This window comes from Lynx canadensis, chromosome A2, assembly GCF_007474595.2.
Source record: "Lynx canadensis isolate LIC74 chromosome A2, mLynCan4.pri.v2, whole genome shotgun sequence".
In the NCBI taxonomy this organism is placed as follows: Eukaryota; Metazoa; Chordata; class Mammalia; order Carnivora; family Felidae; genus Lynx; species Lynx canadensis.
The window spans coordinates 61,722,178-61,737,701 of NC_044304.2; the positions used below are offsets into that span (position 1 = coordinate 61,722,178).

Genomic DNA, 15,524 nt, shown 5'->3' on the forward strand with positions numbered 1-15,524 from the left:
ACCGCAAGTAGCTTGTGGTCTCATAGGGCTGGGAAGAGGGGGCTGGCGGATAACAGCTAGAGGGCACAGGGGTTCTTATCAAGTGACGACAGTGTTCTAGAATGAGTGGGGACGACTCCACGTGTTGCTGTCGATACCGAATGGTGCACTTTAAACGGGCGAATTGTGTGCTATGGGCTGTCTGTCTCCACAGAGCTGTTAAAAAAAGACTTTGTTGGGGGCCCGGGTGGCTCAGTCGGTTAAGCGTCTGACTCTTGATCTCGGCTCAGGTCATGATCTCACGGTTCGTGAGTTAGAGCCCCGAGTCGGGCTCTGTGCTGACTGCACAGAGCCTGTTTGGGATCTTCTCTCTCCCTCTCTCTCTGGCCCTCCCCCACTCGAGGTGTCTCTCTATCTCAAAAATAAATAAACTTTAAAAAAAAAAAGCCGACAGAGTTGGGCTGTAGGAAGAAGACTCGGGGGGCAGATGCTGGATTCCAGGGCAGGCACAGGAGCCAGGAAGCCAGGTGGGAATGGCTGGGCACACGGTGGCTGCAGACATGCGGGGCCAGCATCTGGAGTCACCTGTGCTCACGGCCCAAGCTTCTCTCCCTGCTGTCTTTGAACCTGTGTTCATCAGCTTCAAGGCTCATCATAATCCCCAGGTGATAGCACACCCCCCTTGCGGGTCTGCGTTTGGATGTCAAGAAGGGGTCCGTGGTCTCACCCTGCAACTTGAAAACCACCATTCGGGCAATAATTTATGGGGAACGCGTGGCTCATGGCTTCACTGTGGATATAGTTGTACCTCATCTGTACTTATTTATTCAAGTATGTTTTCATTTTAGATGATTCTGGTTTTTTTTTTTTTTAAGGTTTACTTATTTCTGAGAGTGTGCAAGTGGGGCAGGGGCAGAGAGAGGGGGACAGAGGATCTGAAGCGGGCTCTCTGCTGGCAGCAGTGAGCCCGACACGGGGCTCGAACTCACGAACTACATGATCATGACCTGAGCCGAAGTTGGATGCTCTACCGACTGAGCCACCCAGGCCACCCCCATTTTGTTTTTTTTTACCATCCTAAAAATGTTCCCATGCAGCATGTGATTTTCAGAGACTTGGTTTCTGAACCTCACACGACAGAGTGATGCGTCGTGCATGTGGCTGCAAGAGGGGGACCCTGCAAATACACCCAGTTTATTCTTCCAAGCTCCTCTCGAGGGGAATTAGGTCATTTCCAGGTTTTCAAAAGTTGTTAAAAATTGATAATCCTCTGTGACTATTCACTGTTGTGTAGACTTACATCCAGCTGCGTTGGTAAATACCTTCCTTATTCACAGTAACTTACTTGCCTGCAGACTCTGTTATGGTTTCCATGTAAAGGATCAGAACATCTGCAAATCCCATGTCTCCCGATTGTTATGTCTCGACGTTTTTGTCTGTGCGGGCCACCCTCTCTCAGGCTGGTGAAGGAAGCAGTAAACTACTCCTAACATCTCCCCACCTCTGACGGTGCTTGGCGGGTTTGGTGTTTCCATGGTCACACATTATTGGGTAATGGAAGTCCTCTTATACTCTTAACTTATTCGCAGTTTTTATTGTGTTGAGTTCTGTAAACTGCTCTTACAGTGTCTGTGTTAAAGTATTTCTCTTTTGGCTTTAACATACTCATGTGATTAGTTATATTTGCTCTATTTGTGGATTTTGTTTTCAAAAAAGTTTTTCTTTTTATGTTCATTTATTTTTGAGAGACAGAGAAACAAAGCGAGAGCAGGGGAGGGGCAGAGAGAGAGGGGAGACACAGAATCCGAAGCAGGCTCCAGGCTCTGATCTATCAGCACAGAGCCCATCATGGGGCTCGAACCCGCAGACTGTGAGATCATGACCTGAGCTGAAATCAGATGCTCAACTGACTGAGCCACCCAGATGCCCCAAGATTTTTAACATTTATTTATTTTTGAGACAGAGAGAGACAGAGCATGAACGGGGGAGGGTCAGAGAGAGGGACACAGAATCTGAAACAGGCTCCAGGCTCTGAGCTGTCAGCACAGAGCCTGACGCGGGGCTCGAACTCACAGACCGTGAGATCATGACCTGAGCCGAAGTCGGCCGCTTAACCGACTGAGCCTCCCAGGCACCCCTGTTATTATTTTTTAACATAATCTATTGTCAAGTTGGCTCACATACAGTGTGTAAAGTGTGCTCTTGGTTTTACGGGTAGATTCCCTGCTTCCAGCCTCCACTGGTGTCCACTGTTCCTTTTATGTCCTGGTTTCTTCTTCTGTGTAAGACGGGTCCTCAACTGTATCCTCAAGGACATCTTCGCTAGATAGCCGTTCTGTTCTGTGTTCCGTGTATTTGTTCTTTGTTTCAACTATTAGACGGCGCCTGCCGCTGGTGCCCTTCAGTGCCTCGTCTTTCCTCCCTCTCACGTTGTAAGTTAATACCTCCCTGGCTCTTCAAACCTGCGCTCCCACTGATAGTTGCAATTTTGTTTCCAATGGAGACCATCTGCTTTTTTGTTACCTGTTGATATAATGGTGCTGCTCAAAGGTCTTGCAGCTGTGAACTCCCGCTGCCCAGGGCACCGCACCCCTGCCGTGTGGGTCTGCGTCCCCTCCTGAAGCCCTGGCGGACCGAGACTCTGGGATCGTCATTCCGGGAGTCAGCACTCGTACTGCCTGGCTGGGGGAGGAGCCTGGGGAGCAAACACTCCGGATGTCACCTCCCCGATGGCACCTGCCCGAGTGGAAGGGACACCCTGAGCTTGTAACCCTTCACTGCTCTGCCAGGTGTCCCTGCACCTGTGGGGCAGGGCTGAGGGTTCCCAAGCAGTGGGGGCAGTGGTGGGGGCAGAGGGACAGCGACCCCTGTCCTGTGGCTGCTTCCTGCTTCACAAGGTGTCTCTGGGCACCCCCCCCCCCCCCATTTAAAACAGCCTCAGGCTGCCGGCTCCGACTCCTCAAGTGTCCAGTGACCTTGACATTCTCCTAGGACCCCTCCATGGCTGCCCGGAGGGACCTGCCTGCCGGTGGCCCCCACCTTAACTGTATGGAGATCCTGGTGTCCCTCCAAAACTGCCTCCTCCCGTTTGCTTCTTCAGTTGGGGCGCTGTCTTGGGTAACTCAGTCTGTGTCCTTCTCAGCCCCCACATCCAGTCTGCAAGTAGGGGGCCCTGTGTTCAAAATATGCCCCGACTGCACCTCATGGGCCCCCGGGGGCAGCAGGGGTTTGGATGGCAGTGCTGGGCTGAGGCCTCCTTGCACACAGCGGCCCAGCACTTCCCTCTGCGGCCACCCACCTACCTCCGACTTGGGCCCTGCGCACCCCCCCCCCCACCCTCCTGTGTGGCTGGCTTGGTGGCCCCAGCACCAGGTGACTGCCCCCTGGCCTCCTTCCTTCGGTCCCATGACTCTTCCGTGTAAAACACAGAAAAGGAAAGGACGGGCCAATGAGGCCATGGGGCTCCCACACCCCTCACTGCGTCTCTGCAGAGCTCGGTCCCCACCAGCAGCACATCCCATGCACCAGTCTTGCCGGGTGTCTTTCTCGACAGGACCAGTGGTTTTGCACATGTTGTTCACCACCCGCGGGCCCTGTCCCAGAACACACAGTGTAGACAAACAGTCCTGGTTGAATTGGGGGCCAGGAGAGGCGACTGCCAGGGCTGGGAGAGTGCCACTCTGCGGGGGGAGGAGGGGAGGGGGGTGCCGTGGGAGCTGGGGCTGAGGGCTGGGGGAGTCGGGCTGTCACCTAAGCTACAGCAGCCCTGACTCCCAGGAGAGGCAGGCTTTTCCACATGGACAGGAATTCATTCGTGTCTCTCGGAAATCGTTGAAATTGCATGAAGTGCAAGTAAAACAAAGCCACTACCTACATTTGTGCAACCAGGGCTGACATTGTGCTTTATTTCCCTCTAGCTGTGCACGTGTGTGCGCGTGCCTGTGTGTGCTCTGTGGGCACGTGTGTATGTGTGTGTGCTCTGTGCGCTCACCTGTGGGCACGCATCTGGAAGGAATGCTGGGCTCCAGGCGTCCGGCCACAGGAGCAGGACAGGAGCAGGACAGGGGCGTCTCTGGCTGAGTTGCCGCAGCACAGAAGCCCCCTTCCCACGCCCTCCTCATTCATGACTCATTCTTCCATGTGTGGGTGTGCTGCTCCGACCCCGGAGGGGGCTGGGGCGGCTGTGTCCCCAGGCCCGGTGCGGCACACGGCCAGGCACGCTCATTTCTATGAGTGTTTGGGGGACAGTGGCTGGGGTGTGGGGGGGGGGCTGAGGGCAGGGGCAGGGAGTGGGCACAGAATGGAGGTTGAGGGGGACACACGATGCCGCGCTCCCCACAAGGCAGCCCAGGGCCCAGCGGGAGCGTCACACGCAGCCCACAGCGCCTCAGGGGCCTGCTGAACTCCTGTCCCCGATTCCCACACCTGCCAGACTGGTGCACTCTGCGGCCCCCTGGCATCTGCTGTCCCCACAGGCTTGCTGTGCTCACCAGCTCCTTCCCCTCGGGGTCAGCACTGTGCAGGCACAGCCCCCACCCACCCGTGGCCTGTCCCCCTACCCCACAGGCCACCCCTGAGATCCTTTGCGCTGTGACAGCTCCAGAGCTCCAGGCCAGCCTGCGCAGCAAGGCCCTATCCTAGATGCTTCTTTAGTGGGTTAGTAATAGCTCTAAACAGCCAGTCCTGTGACATGTGGTTCATCCTTCCATGCCCGGGGGCCCCTGCTCAGAACTGGGACTGGCCGGCTCCTGCCAGGGCTGCTGAGGGGGGCGCCCGCCCAGCATCTCGGGGTCTCGTCTCCTCCTGCCTCGTCCACTGCCCTCCAGGCAGGGGCTCAAAGGGCCATGGGAGAGGTGGTCCAGGGTGGGTTCCCCCACCCAGCGGTGAACACTACCCAACGGGGACAGGTCAGCAGGGAACACCACCTAAATGCAGTGAGGAGTATCAGCCATCTGCTGGGCACACCCTCGGCAGAAACGGGGCCACGATCCGCCTCCTAGGCTGCAGGTTCCCAGCAGGTGTGGTCTGATGCCACTGTGGGGCCAGCAGAGGCCTGGGGGGGGGCTCGCTGGGGTTTCCCCTGCCCCGGGTATCCCCCCCTTCCCGCCCCGGGGCAGACTGGCAAAGGCATTTGTTAACAGACACTTGCTCTGTGCTCAGGACATCTTCCCCACTCTGCATTACCTCACTAGCGACACAAAGCCCAGGGTCAGTCACTAACACGGGGCAGGGGGGGTTCTTTATGGTAAAAACTTTATTTACTATTTATAAATACAATGCAAGACAAACTTTTCAAAAATACCTTTTTTTTTTCCAAAAACTTAATTAAAAAAATAAAGGAAAGCTAATAGGTAGGCAGAAGGTCTTGAGACCCCTTTGTGTTCTCAAGGAGGCCGTGAGCCACCCGTGCGACCACCCGGGGCATCCCCCACCCCCCACCCCCGCTCGCCTGCCGGAGCTCCGCTTCCCGGTGGAGGCTGTGTTTCCCACTCTTCTCTAGTGTCTCGTCTATGATGACCTCGCACGGGTTCTAGCGTATCTGGGGAACAGCTCGTGAAGAACATATTTCCTCTGCACCCATGTGTGACTTAGGGGGGGACGAGGCCAAGTGTGGGGGGCGTGCCCCCAGTGTCCCCGACAAGCCATCCGTCTTTGTAGGTAATAAAACCGTTTTTACTCTTTTTACATTGTGCCAAGGAGGACAAAGGCGAGAGAATGAAATAAACATCCTTTGCCTTTACAGAGCTTGTCAAAAAAACAAAAAACCCTCTTTCTGGAATTGCTGAACAGGAAAACGCTATTTTCTGCGGTCATCAAAGAACCTTGCTCTCATTCCAGGGGAGTCCTGCTGCCCTGGTCCCCCACCCCTGCAGCCGGCAGCAAAGGCCAGTCACCCCCCTACCCCCGCGTGTCTCTGGAGTTGTTCCCTAGAACATTCTGGGTCTTCTTCCTCTTTTTTTTTTACATGTGAGACTCCACCTGCGCTCTCTGCCAGTTCCCCAGGACAGGCCACTCGCAGGTTTGCAAGATCTCTGTCACTTGAGCCAGGACGTCCAGACAGCAGGGTGTGGGGTCCCCATTCTTGCAGAACAGAGGCTGAGTGGGGACGGATCGTGCACTCTACAGATGTAACAACTGCTCGGTCTTGAAGCGGAGGGCCAGCCGTCCCGGCAGACAGGTGGGGACAGCCCCCGGGGACAGGCGGGGTCCGGCCGCGCTGTGCTTGACTTACACGAATTTTTAAAGGAAGCAAGAGGAAAGGCCAAACTATGTCTCACAGACTCCCGGGGAGCGCAAGGGGCTCCAGTCCACCATCCAGAAGAACCCTAGCGCTGCAAACATCTCTTTCTAAACTTTGGTTATAAGAAAAATCAATTCACCACAAAAAGAAATATAAATTCGGGCTGTAACCAGCTGATCATGTCCTTGGTGGTCTCTTGTGCAAAATAAGGCGTTTCTGAGCTCCACGTGAACTAAAACAGACAGAGAAACAGGTTGAAATAACTCCCCCACGTCAAAAGGCTCAATTCCTGCCCTGAGATAACGGGTTCGAGACCCAGGCAGCCGGCACGTTGGGGGGGGGGGGTGGTGGCTTGTCCCACACACCCAGCAAAGCAAAGAGCACCTGCCAGTGGGGACATGCTGGTGGAGTCCCCCGTCACCCAGAATCGTGACTTCTTTCTTTCCCGCTGGAAGGGAAACAAACATAACTCGACAGAGAAATTTCCTCTATTTACTTCAATTTCTCTTGAGGAGACCAAACACTCTGTTTTCCCCAATGGCCCTCTCGTTTATTAAGAGAGAAAATAGTACCGAACAGGACGGCATTCTTCAAAGGCAGGGTTTAAAAATCTCATTTTTGTGTTAGGCGCAAAACGCACTTTGCTACCATCCTACCAATCACAAACTGTCGGAATATCCCCGACGTGTTTTACAGAAAAGAACAGCCACGCCACTGAGTCGGAAGCATGTTCCTAGACCAAGTCCCTGTGGATCAGACAGCCACCAGGAAGGTAAACCACCCATAGCCGGTGGGAAAAGCTCACTTTTGGAATTCCCTGCATGTGTGTGAACGTAACACGTCCAAGATCCTTCAAGCGAGGGAAGGGGCCTCAGAGACACCCTGACCTCAGACCCCGGTTCCCTGGGCTGTGCCCTGCGGAAGGGTCTGTCCCCCGCTCCCAAGATGCTGGGGCCCCCGAGCCCAGGCCCCCAGGCTTACGTGGTGAGCAGTGTCTACTTGCTGTCCATGCTGTAGCAGTGAACGTCACCCTTCCCCCTGGCGTCGAAGCCCGGCAGCGGCTGCCCGTACTTGTCCACGCACCAGCAGAAGCCTCGCTTCCTGCCCTTGGATGGGCGGCACTGTGGGAGGGCGCAGGGAACACAGTGAGCCCGGAGGCGCCACCACGGGGTCCCGACCCATGGAGGCTCTCTCAAGGCCCTCTGCGCTTGCGTGTAGGAGTGAGTCCTCCAGAGAGGCAGGGCCAGGGCAGTTCTGTGTCCCTCAGGCCTCGGGGACACCTGCAGGCACACCTGGGGACTGGAGCACACATCCCCCAGTGCACCTGTGTCCCAGGGCGCACGGCAGCTCGGAGTGCGCGTGTCCCAGACTGCACGCCAAGAGGCCCACCTGGGTTCTCGGTGTGGGTCTGCTGAGCGAGTGACCAATGGGGACGAACGGGGAGCAGAAGTGCTGCTGGTGAGTGGGAACAAGCGTGAAGGTGAGATGGTGGCCAGGGCAGACAGGCCGTGGGACCGAAGCCAGGGCCACAAGCACTTTGGCGGCGGCCTCGCGAATCCTGCAGATCCGGTGGGGCCGTAATGCAGTACCAGACCCATAGAGACGCACTTATCGTGGCTTCAAGTAACAACGCCACCCACGTGTCAGGACCACTGGGCGGGATGGGCCGGGGGGGTGTCTCAGGGACACTGTTTGGCCAGCGACCTCACGTCCCTATGATGGTTATTCACAATGTCACCCCTGACACAGTGCAGCTGTGTCCCTGTGCTGTCACATTTAACCAAGGGTCCCGGGGGGGGGGGGGACAGCACACTGCCCGTGGGCGGGGGGAGGGCACGTCGGCCTCCTGTGGGCATCGGGCATGGGATGCTCGTGAGGACGCCACTCACCTGCTTTTTCTTGTAGAAGCCCTTCCTGTCGCAGTTGGGGATGTGGACGCCCCTGGGGCTGAGTGTGTCCAAGAACTTGAGGCGGTTCAGGGTGTCCTCCACCTCCCGGCGGCAGGGCCCCTGGGTGGGGGGAGAGCCACGGGTCACTCGGGAGCGCTGGCGGCCTCACGCAGCCCCGCACACCCTCCGAGGGACCTGCCATGCCATTCTCACGAGGACCCCGACTATGGCTCCCTGTCGTGAGGTCCCCTGAGCAAGGCCTGGGGACGGAGTCACCGCAGGTCAGAGACCAGGCGCACAAAATATCGCCAGCCTCACGGACCATCTCTGTGCAGGGCACTGGGGCGCTCCTGCTCATGTCATCCACCTAGACCCCCAGAAGTTCCCCACGGTGGGAAGAGTCACCCAGTGCCTGGGGCTGGCATCCACTGCCCCCTAGGAGGGGGGAGGAGGAGAGGGAGGAGGGGGGAAGAGGAGGGAGGGAAAAGGAGGGGGAGGACACAGGAGGAGGGAGGAGAGGGAAGAGGGAGGAGGAGGGAGGAAGGGAAAGCAGGGGAGGAGGGGGAGGAGGAGGAGGGGGAGGGGGGAGGAGAGGAGGGGGAGGGGGAGGAAGGGAAAGCAGTGGAGGAGGAGGGGGAAGAGGAGTAGGAAGGGAGGAGGGGGGAGGGGGAGGAGGGGGAAGAGGGAGGAGGGGGGAGGGGGAGGAGGGGGAAGAGGGAGGAGGGGGAAGAGGGAGGAGGGGGAGGAAGGGAAAGCAGTGGGGGAGGAGGGGGAGGAGGAGTAGGAGGGGGAGGAGGGAGGAGGGGGAGGAGAAAGGAGGAAGGAGGGGGGAGGAGGGGAAGGAGGAAGGAGGGGGGAGGAGGGAGGAGGCGGAGAAGGGAGGAGGCAGAGGAGACAGAGGAGGGCGCTCACATATTCCGTCTCCCGCTTGGACTCGGAGGAGAAGTTCTGGGTGTCGGTGCTCTGGGACTCGTAGTCCAGCTTGTAGCGCTGGCTGTCCTTGGCGTGGCCCTTCTTGATGACATCCATCTTGGTGTGCAGGGGCTGGAGCTTGGTGTCAGGCAGCCGGTGTGTGCTGGGGAAGGGCTGGCCCTGCATGCTCCCCGCACTGTGCTCCTCCTCCGACTCGCTGCTGTTTCCTTGGAAAGTGCAAGGGACACGCAGATGTGACGGCCACCCACAGTCAGCGGTCTTTTCAAAACCTGACCGCGGCCACCGAGCCACGAGCCACGGCTAAGTGGAGATGTCATTCAGCGATTCCAAAGAACCTTGAAACCCCAGGTACTGGCAGCAGAGGGCAGTCACTGCGGCCCAGGAAGCCCGCTTTCTAAAATGGAATCTGGGGGTGCTGGGGTGGCTCAGGTCACGGTCTCATGGCTGGGGCTTCAAGTCCCACGTCGGGCTTTATACAGCGTGGAGGCTGCATGGCATCCTCTTTCCCTCTCTCTCTCTCTCAAGTTAAGTGAACTTACAAAAATACAAATAAAGACACTGGAATGTGCGGACTGCACAAGGCGGGGCAGCGCAGGCCTCTCCCAGCCCAGCCGGCAGGGCTTGATACCGTCCACCAGCAGGGGGCGCACCTCCGACACCGCAGGCTACCCCAGGGCAGCCTCCCCGGCCTGGGGACCCGCGCTTCTGTCCCCACCCAACGCCCCGCTGAGTCCCAGGCGCCAGGTGGGGGCAGCAATCTGCAGGTGACAAGCCCCAGGGCCTCTGATCCCAGCGCTGCCTCGTGCCACCAGGCAAAACCAGCTCCCCTCAGAGGCCGGCTAGGTCCCCTGGCTCTGGGCGTTTGGTGGTGTGCCACCGGTGCCCTGGTCCCATCTGTCACTGTCCACGCAGGGGCTGGGGCGCCCAGAGGAGCTGCACAGACCCCACGCGGGCCGGAGCCCTCCATCCCTGAGAAGGACCCCCTCCCTAGCCGCCTCTGTGACCGGCGCCCTGATGCCTGTGCCCGTGCTGGACCATCCGCTGTGTCACTGGGATTTGGATGCGGAGCCAGACGCTGTCTGGGGTCCTTTTCCAGGATGGTGGGGGCGGGGGTGGCTACGGGGGAGCCCTTGGTAGGTCATCAGCAAGCAGTGCTAGGGTTTCCCTCCCGGGAGGGGGTGCTTGGGCCGCTGTCTGGTCCAGAATCTACCACCCCTGGGGTCCCCAGCGCCCTGCAACCCAGGGGCCAGCCCCATGTGGTGACGGCCTGCGGCTCTAGGTGACAGGAACACAGGCCTCCCTGAGGCTGGCTGGAGGACCCAGCGTCCAGCTAGATTCCGTGCTCTCCATGGGACGCGCCCAGGGCAGGTGCACTCCCCTGGGGCTCGGGGAACACTCTCTCCTCCCAGGCTCCACTTCCTCACCCGGGAAGAGCGAGCCCCAGTGGGTGGGGGGAGGAGCTGCCGGGCAGCGGAGCCTGACAGACTCCTCAACAGGTAGAATTTGGTTTCAATTTCCTTGAACCTTAGGGCTTTTTTCCCCTTCTTTTCCAGAGAACGACCGGAGACAAAGGAGATGCTAAGAGTATGTAAATAAACATATCTGCATTTCTTTTCCAAGAACCGAGTAGTTTCTGAAACCTCCCAGGTTTTCTTTCTCATGCCTGCTGACGTTGGCAAGAACAGAAAACCTCGGCATTTAAGCAACAGACGGTCTTAACTTCTGACTGCCACTTAAACTCCCCTCCCCCCACGGGTCTCCTCAAATCGTAGATCTTTTTGTCGCTTTACAGTGAAGCGTGTCAACCAATACTGTGGTGCTCCTATGTAGTAATCCCAACGCCCACCGCAGCCTAACCAAGCACAGCCGTGTCCAGAGGAACGTGAAGTCACCATCTGCCCAGAAAGCACATTAGGAAAATAAAGTGCACACAGCAAATGACCTCATTGCCCTGAGAGACAGACCCATCCAGCGATTTTAGGTCCGCTGGATAAAACGGTGCACGTTTTAGGCAACTGGACTTTTGGGTTTCCACCAATCCTGGAATGGTGTCTGTGTCTCCGGGATCAACGGAGCCAGCCCTGCCTCCAGAGACAGAGGCTCACCCCTGCGTGCAAGTGTGCAGAACTGAAATCATAAAGGGTCTTCCCTCCTGCGGGGTCAGTGCGGGGGCTGCCCACTAGCTCAGGCCAGCTTGGTGCCTGGAGGGCAGGGCAGAACTCTGCCCGCCTCCAGCTCAGCAGAAACTTCGCTCACAGAACCGGGAGGCTGGCCGACCCTGCTGAGATTTGGAGGAAGAGCCGCGGACTCCGCTTACACTTCTTCTCCAAGGGAACAACTCATGTCCCTCACAGAGCCCAGCGCCTGGCCGCGGCCGAGCCCATGGAGTCACTCTGCCAAACGTTAGGTTTTGTCCTCTTGGGCCCCCCCACTAGCGGGACCCCATCCCTTCCACTTCGGAGTAAGTGCAAACAGTCCTGAGGCTGACTCCACCCCCCTCACCATCACTGAAATTCTCCGAGTCCACATCCCCGCAGTCCCCGCACCTGGCCTCGGTCTGGGGCCACCCACGCACGGGGGGCTGGGGCGGCGCCCAAGGGGGACGATGCGGGGCGTGGCAACCGGGTTCAGCACTCACTTTCCTCCCTGCCTCGGGACCCTGGAGAGTCACCTCTTTCTGAACGTCAGGTTCCCAAACGCGAAAGATACAAGTACCGGATTCCCACCTTACGGTCTCCCGCACACCGCGAGACGCGTCGTTGCTTCGCAAGCCGTAGGTCTGTGCCAATGTTGCCATCTTAGAGACGGACATCATTTCCCACAACGTGCCCGCCCACCCATCCCCAGTCCAAACCAGCCCCGACCACCTCCCTGCTCCCCCGGCCCCCGCCGCATCCTTGGCACAAGCACGTTGGCTCCCGGTTTGGGGGACGCGGAAGCCGCGTTCCGGAGGTGGGCCGCACCGTCCCAGCCCACGTCCCGCGCTGCGCCCGCACCAAGGGCGGGAACGTGCTCCCGGGCACGGGGTCGGTCCGTGACCGCCCCCTCGGCTCCGCTCCCTCGCAGCCACAGAACCTTTGGCCCAGTTTTGCCGAAAGCGCTCGGCAATTTGCAGGCGCTCTGCCCTCCGAGAACGTGGCGCGCGGAGGGCCGGCTGCGGGGCGGGCCTCGGGCGAGCTTCCTGCCTCGCGGGGCCGGGGGTCTCCGCGCACACACAGCACCCGGGGCGGGGGGAGCAGGGGGTCCCCCGCGGCCGCGCACCCGGCGCAGGCGGCTCACCTGGCGTGGGCGGCGCGGGCAGCAGGTAGGCGCGCAGGCGGCCGGCGGCGCTGGCGTTGGTGCAGAGCCCGCGGCCGTCCAGCAGCGCCTGCAGCGGGCGCGGCTCGCCGGGCGGCGGCTGGCAGCGGAGGCCAGCACCGCAGCGCTCCGTGTAGACGCCGCACGGCTGGCCCTCGCGCAGGGCGCACGTCAGGCAGCAGCCGCAGCCGGGCTCCCGCACCAGCTCGGAGCACGCGGACGCGGCGGGCGGCGGCGCGCACTGGGCCAGAGCGCGCGCGTCGCACGGCTCGCAGCGCACCACGGGGCCCGCGCCCGCCGCGCCCGCGCCAGCCCGAGCCGCCGGCGGCCCGCGGAGTAGCGCCAGCGCGGTCAGCGCCGCGGCCCAGAGCGCAGGGCGCGCCCGCTGCATGGCGCCCACGGCGAGGGCGCGCTGCTCGGCCAGCCGGGGCGCGCGGGGACCGGGCGAAAGCGCGCGGCTCGAGGCTGCGGGAGCAGGGTAGGCGGTGGCCGGTGCTCCGCGCTGCGCCGTCCTTTTCGCGTCTGGGAGGCTCGGGCGCGCCGGCCGCTATATAGAAGCCGGTGGCCGAGGACACGCCCCGGAACGGCGCGCGGGTGGGGGGAGAGGGGGCGGGCCGGCGCGCACTAGGCTCCGGGGCCCGCGCGGCGCCCCGGGCGGCCGGGCGGCCGGGCGGCCGGGCAGGGGCGGGGGCGCGCAGCGCGCGGCCGCCCAGGCACCTGCTCCACGCGCGCACTCCAGCCCCAACGCCACCCCGCCGGCCGCCGGCACTGGGCAGCCCGGCCACCCCGCTGTTTGCGGCGCCTCCGGCCACCCCGACGCCGCCGCCCGTCTGCCTGCGGGTCTGGGTGAGGCCGCCCCGCTGAGAGCTGGTGTCGGGGACACTGGCGTGCTCGCTCCGCCCCGGGTGTACTTCGCAAAGCTTTGCAAAATTTAAGTCCTCGGGTCGGGACAGTCGTGGGACGTGTCTGAGTTAGGATACTCGATTTGCTTCGAGGTCTCTGGTTCTGTCTGCACGCGTGGGGCCGTTTGCACTAGACCCCCCACGCCCACCCCCCCGGGACGTACAGGTGCGCACGTGGTTCCCACCCGGTTCAGGCCCGCTCCTCAAAGAGGTGCAGCCTCACTGGGTGCTTCCTGCCAAGTCCCCAGCTGGCAAAGGGGGCTGGCAGCGAGTGGGTCCTTAGGAGACTTGCCAGAGATTGACGTCACCACTGTTCCTGTCGGAGGGACGCTCCCTGATTATGTTTTCACATGGAGTTTATTTACATCCACCACAAGAAAATAATTAAAAGAATAAGGCGGGCACCGCCGAGGTGTATTTAATAACCGAATAGGCCTCACAGTTGGTTACTTTTACTACCGTTTTCCGGGCCGCTTTGTACTGGGTTGCCTCCGGTCCGCTGGAGTGGAGAGTGTCTGGGATTCTCGCTTCCCTGTGCAATCTAAACCCTGTGCACCAGCGTGGAAGTCCCAGGGCGCAATTGCGCCCCCAAGGTCGCGCTCCGGCCCGGTGGTTTCAAGTGTCTGCGCGCCCCTTCCCTGGGTGACCAACAGAGGGCGCCAGTGGTTCAGGCTTGAATCGACGACCGGGTCCAAGGCTCTTCTGCCAAGAGCAAGTGGGTCAGCAATGCAAACCGAAGAGACCCCCGCGGGAAGGGGCTTTCCTGGACTCTCTCGGAAATGGATACTTGCCCTAGGAGGTGGGTAGGTATCTTGGAGGAGCGTTTTGCAGTTTGCAGTAGAAACTGCCCCTGGGGACCCCCGTGCGTTCCCCCCTCCAGCCCGGCCCGCCCCCTGCAGGGCTGTGGGCGAAGCCAGCGCGCACCCACTGTCTCTCTGCCCTGCCGTGTGTAGGTGCGCACATGGGTAGGTGTGTGCGGGCTCCCTTTAGAATTGGGGACCGATGTACTCTTGGCATATAGACATAAAGCAGGAGTAATACTTGCTCCACAGGAAGAGAGAGCTGGAACGCGCAGAGGGGCCTGCGTCCCCAGCCCCTTGGAGGCACAGCCACCCCCCCCACGCCAGCGCGCAGGCTGTGCAGACTCGTCCAGGTTACCGCACACCGTGCGTCACCTCCTGGCTGCCCCCCGCCCCCATCCCTCCTTGTAGCTGCGTGTTATCTGCCTCAGCCTCCGAGAACAGGGTCTCGAATTGCATTGGAAAATTAGAGGAAGCAAAAAACAAACAAAAATCCCTCCGGGTTGGTTGCACGACTCCTTTCCTATCCACGGAGACCTGGATTCTGAAACAGCCGGCTGCGCAGCCAGATTCCTGAGCCTCTGTGTTTAGGCCAGTGTCACCAGGCAGTGTGGCCCTTTTGCAGCGCTGCCATCCGAGTGTGGTCGGAAAGCGCAGGGAGGACACCCGGGTCCTCCCCTGGTCCTGGGCTTCCCAGCACCCTCCCCTCACCGGCCTGGGCCGCGGCCGCACAGCAGTAGCCAGTTCCGCGCGGAGACCCTAGGGGGCGTCGAAGAGCCAGGCGCCGCGCCCGCGGGAACCCAAGGCTGCACTCCCACGAATGTTCCATGACCACGTGCAGCAGGGCTGTCGTTCCCCGCTCCGTGAGGTCTCGCGACAACGAGGTGAGTCTGTGGCAGGGGGCAGCGACGTGGGGGAGAATCATGTTTCAGTCTTGAGTCACTTTTTATTTGACAAAACTTCAAGGAATTTCCCCTCCCCCCCCCAAGATCGTAAATGTCGTGGGGTGGACTTGGAGGGGCTGAAACTGAGCTAGGTGTCATGCTGGTTAATTTTGTCAGACTTTGAGTCATCTTGTGTTGGTGGTTAATGAACACACCGGGGGGGGGGGATGTTCAGTGGAAAGATTCCCCCCCCCAAGGTACCTGAATGCTTGTACAGTTAAGTGCAGCCAGGGGAACCAGAGAGACTCAGAACACATCCCTTTTCGCTAACACAATTCAGTTGGCCTGATTATGGGTGGTGATGGCTGGGGTCAGCCTGTCATCTTAACCAGGTGACATGAGCTTGTCATTTCTTTGGGCTCCCTGCTGTAGCTCACAGGCACTGCCTGCATGTGGCCTCCCTCTGCCCAGGCCCTGGCTGACCTGTCACCGAGGGTCCCTCTCCACATGCACATGGATGTCGGGAGCGCCGAGCCCTCTTCTGTGTCCCCAGAGGTGTGGCTGTCAGGCTCTCCCGCCACAGGAAGGTCCTAACTCCC

General features: G+C 60.1%; 1 protein-coding gene across 1 annotated transcript; it reads right to left on the bottom strand.

Annotated features, from left to right (window-relative positions):
* Positions 1-5,728: 5,728 nt before the first annotated feature.
* On the bottom strand, positions 5,729-12,730 carry IGFBP3 (insulin like growth factor binding protein 3). The gene is made up of 5 exons (XM_030307627.1): positions 12,322-12,730; positions 9,022-9,248; positions 8,110-8,229; positions 7,202-7,341; positions 5,729-6,452 (listed from the first exon to the last, which is right to left on the bottom strand). The coding sequence occupies exons 1-4, from the start codon at positions 12,728-12,730 to the stop codon at positions 7,216-7,218; spliced, it is 882 nt and encodes a 293-aa protein (XP_030163487.1). The 3' UTR covers positions 5,729-6,452; positions 7,202-7,215.
* Between the last annotated feature and the right edge of the window lie 2,794 nt (positions 12,731-15,524).

Bases quoted from the DNA above. Each gene is read 5' to 3' on its own strand.
- IGFBP3 (XM_030307627.1), bottom strand. From the start codon at position 12,730: ATGCAGCGGGCGCGCCCTGCGCTCTGGGCCGCGGCGCTGACCGCGCTG. The intron at 9,249-12,321 runs GTGAGCCGCCTG...GCACTTTCCAAG, and splicing joins GCCCGCGCCGCCCACGCCAG to GAAACAGCAGCGAGTCGGAG. The intron at 8,230-9,021 runs GTGAGCGCCCTC...CCCCCCACCCAG, and splicing joins CCAAGCGGGAGACGGAATAT to GGGCCCTGCCGCCGGGAGGT.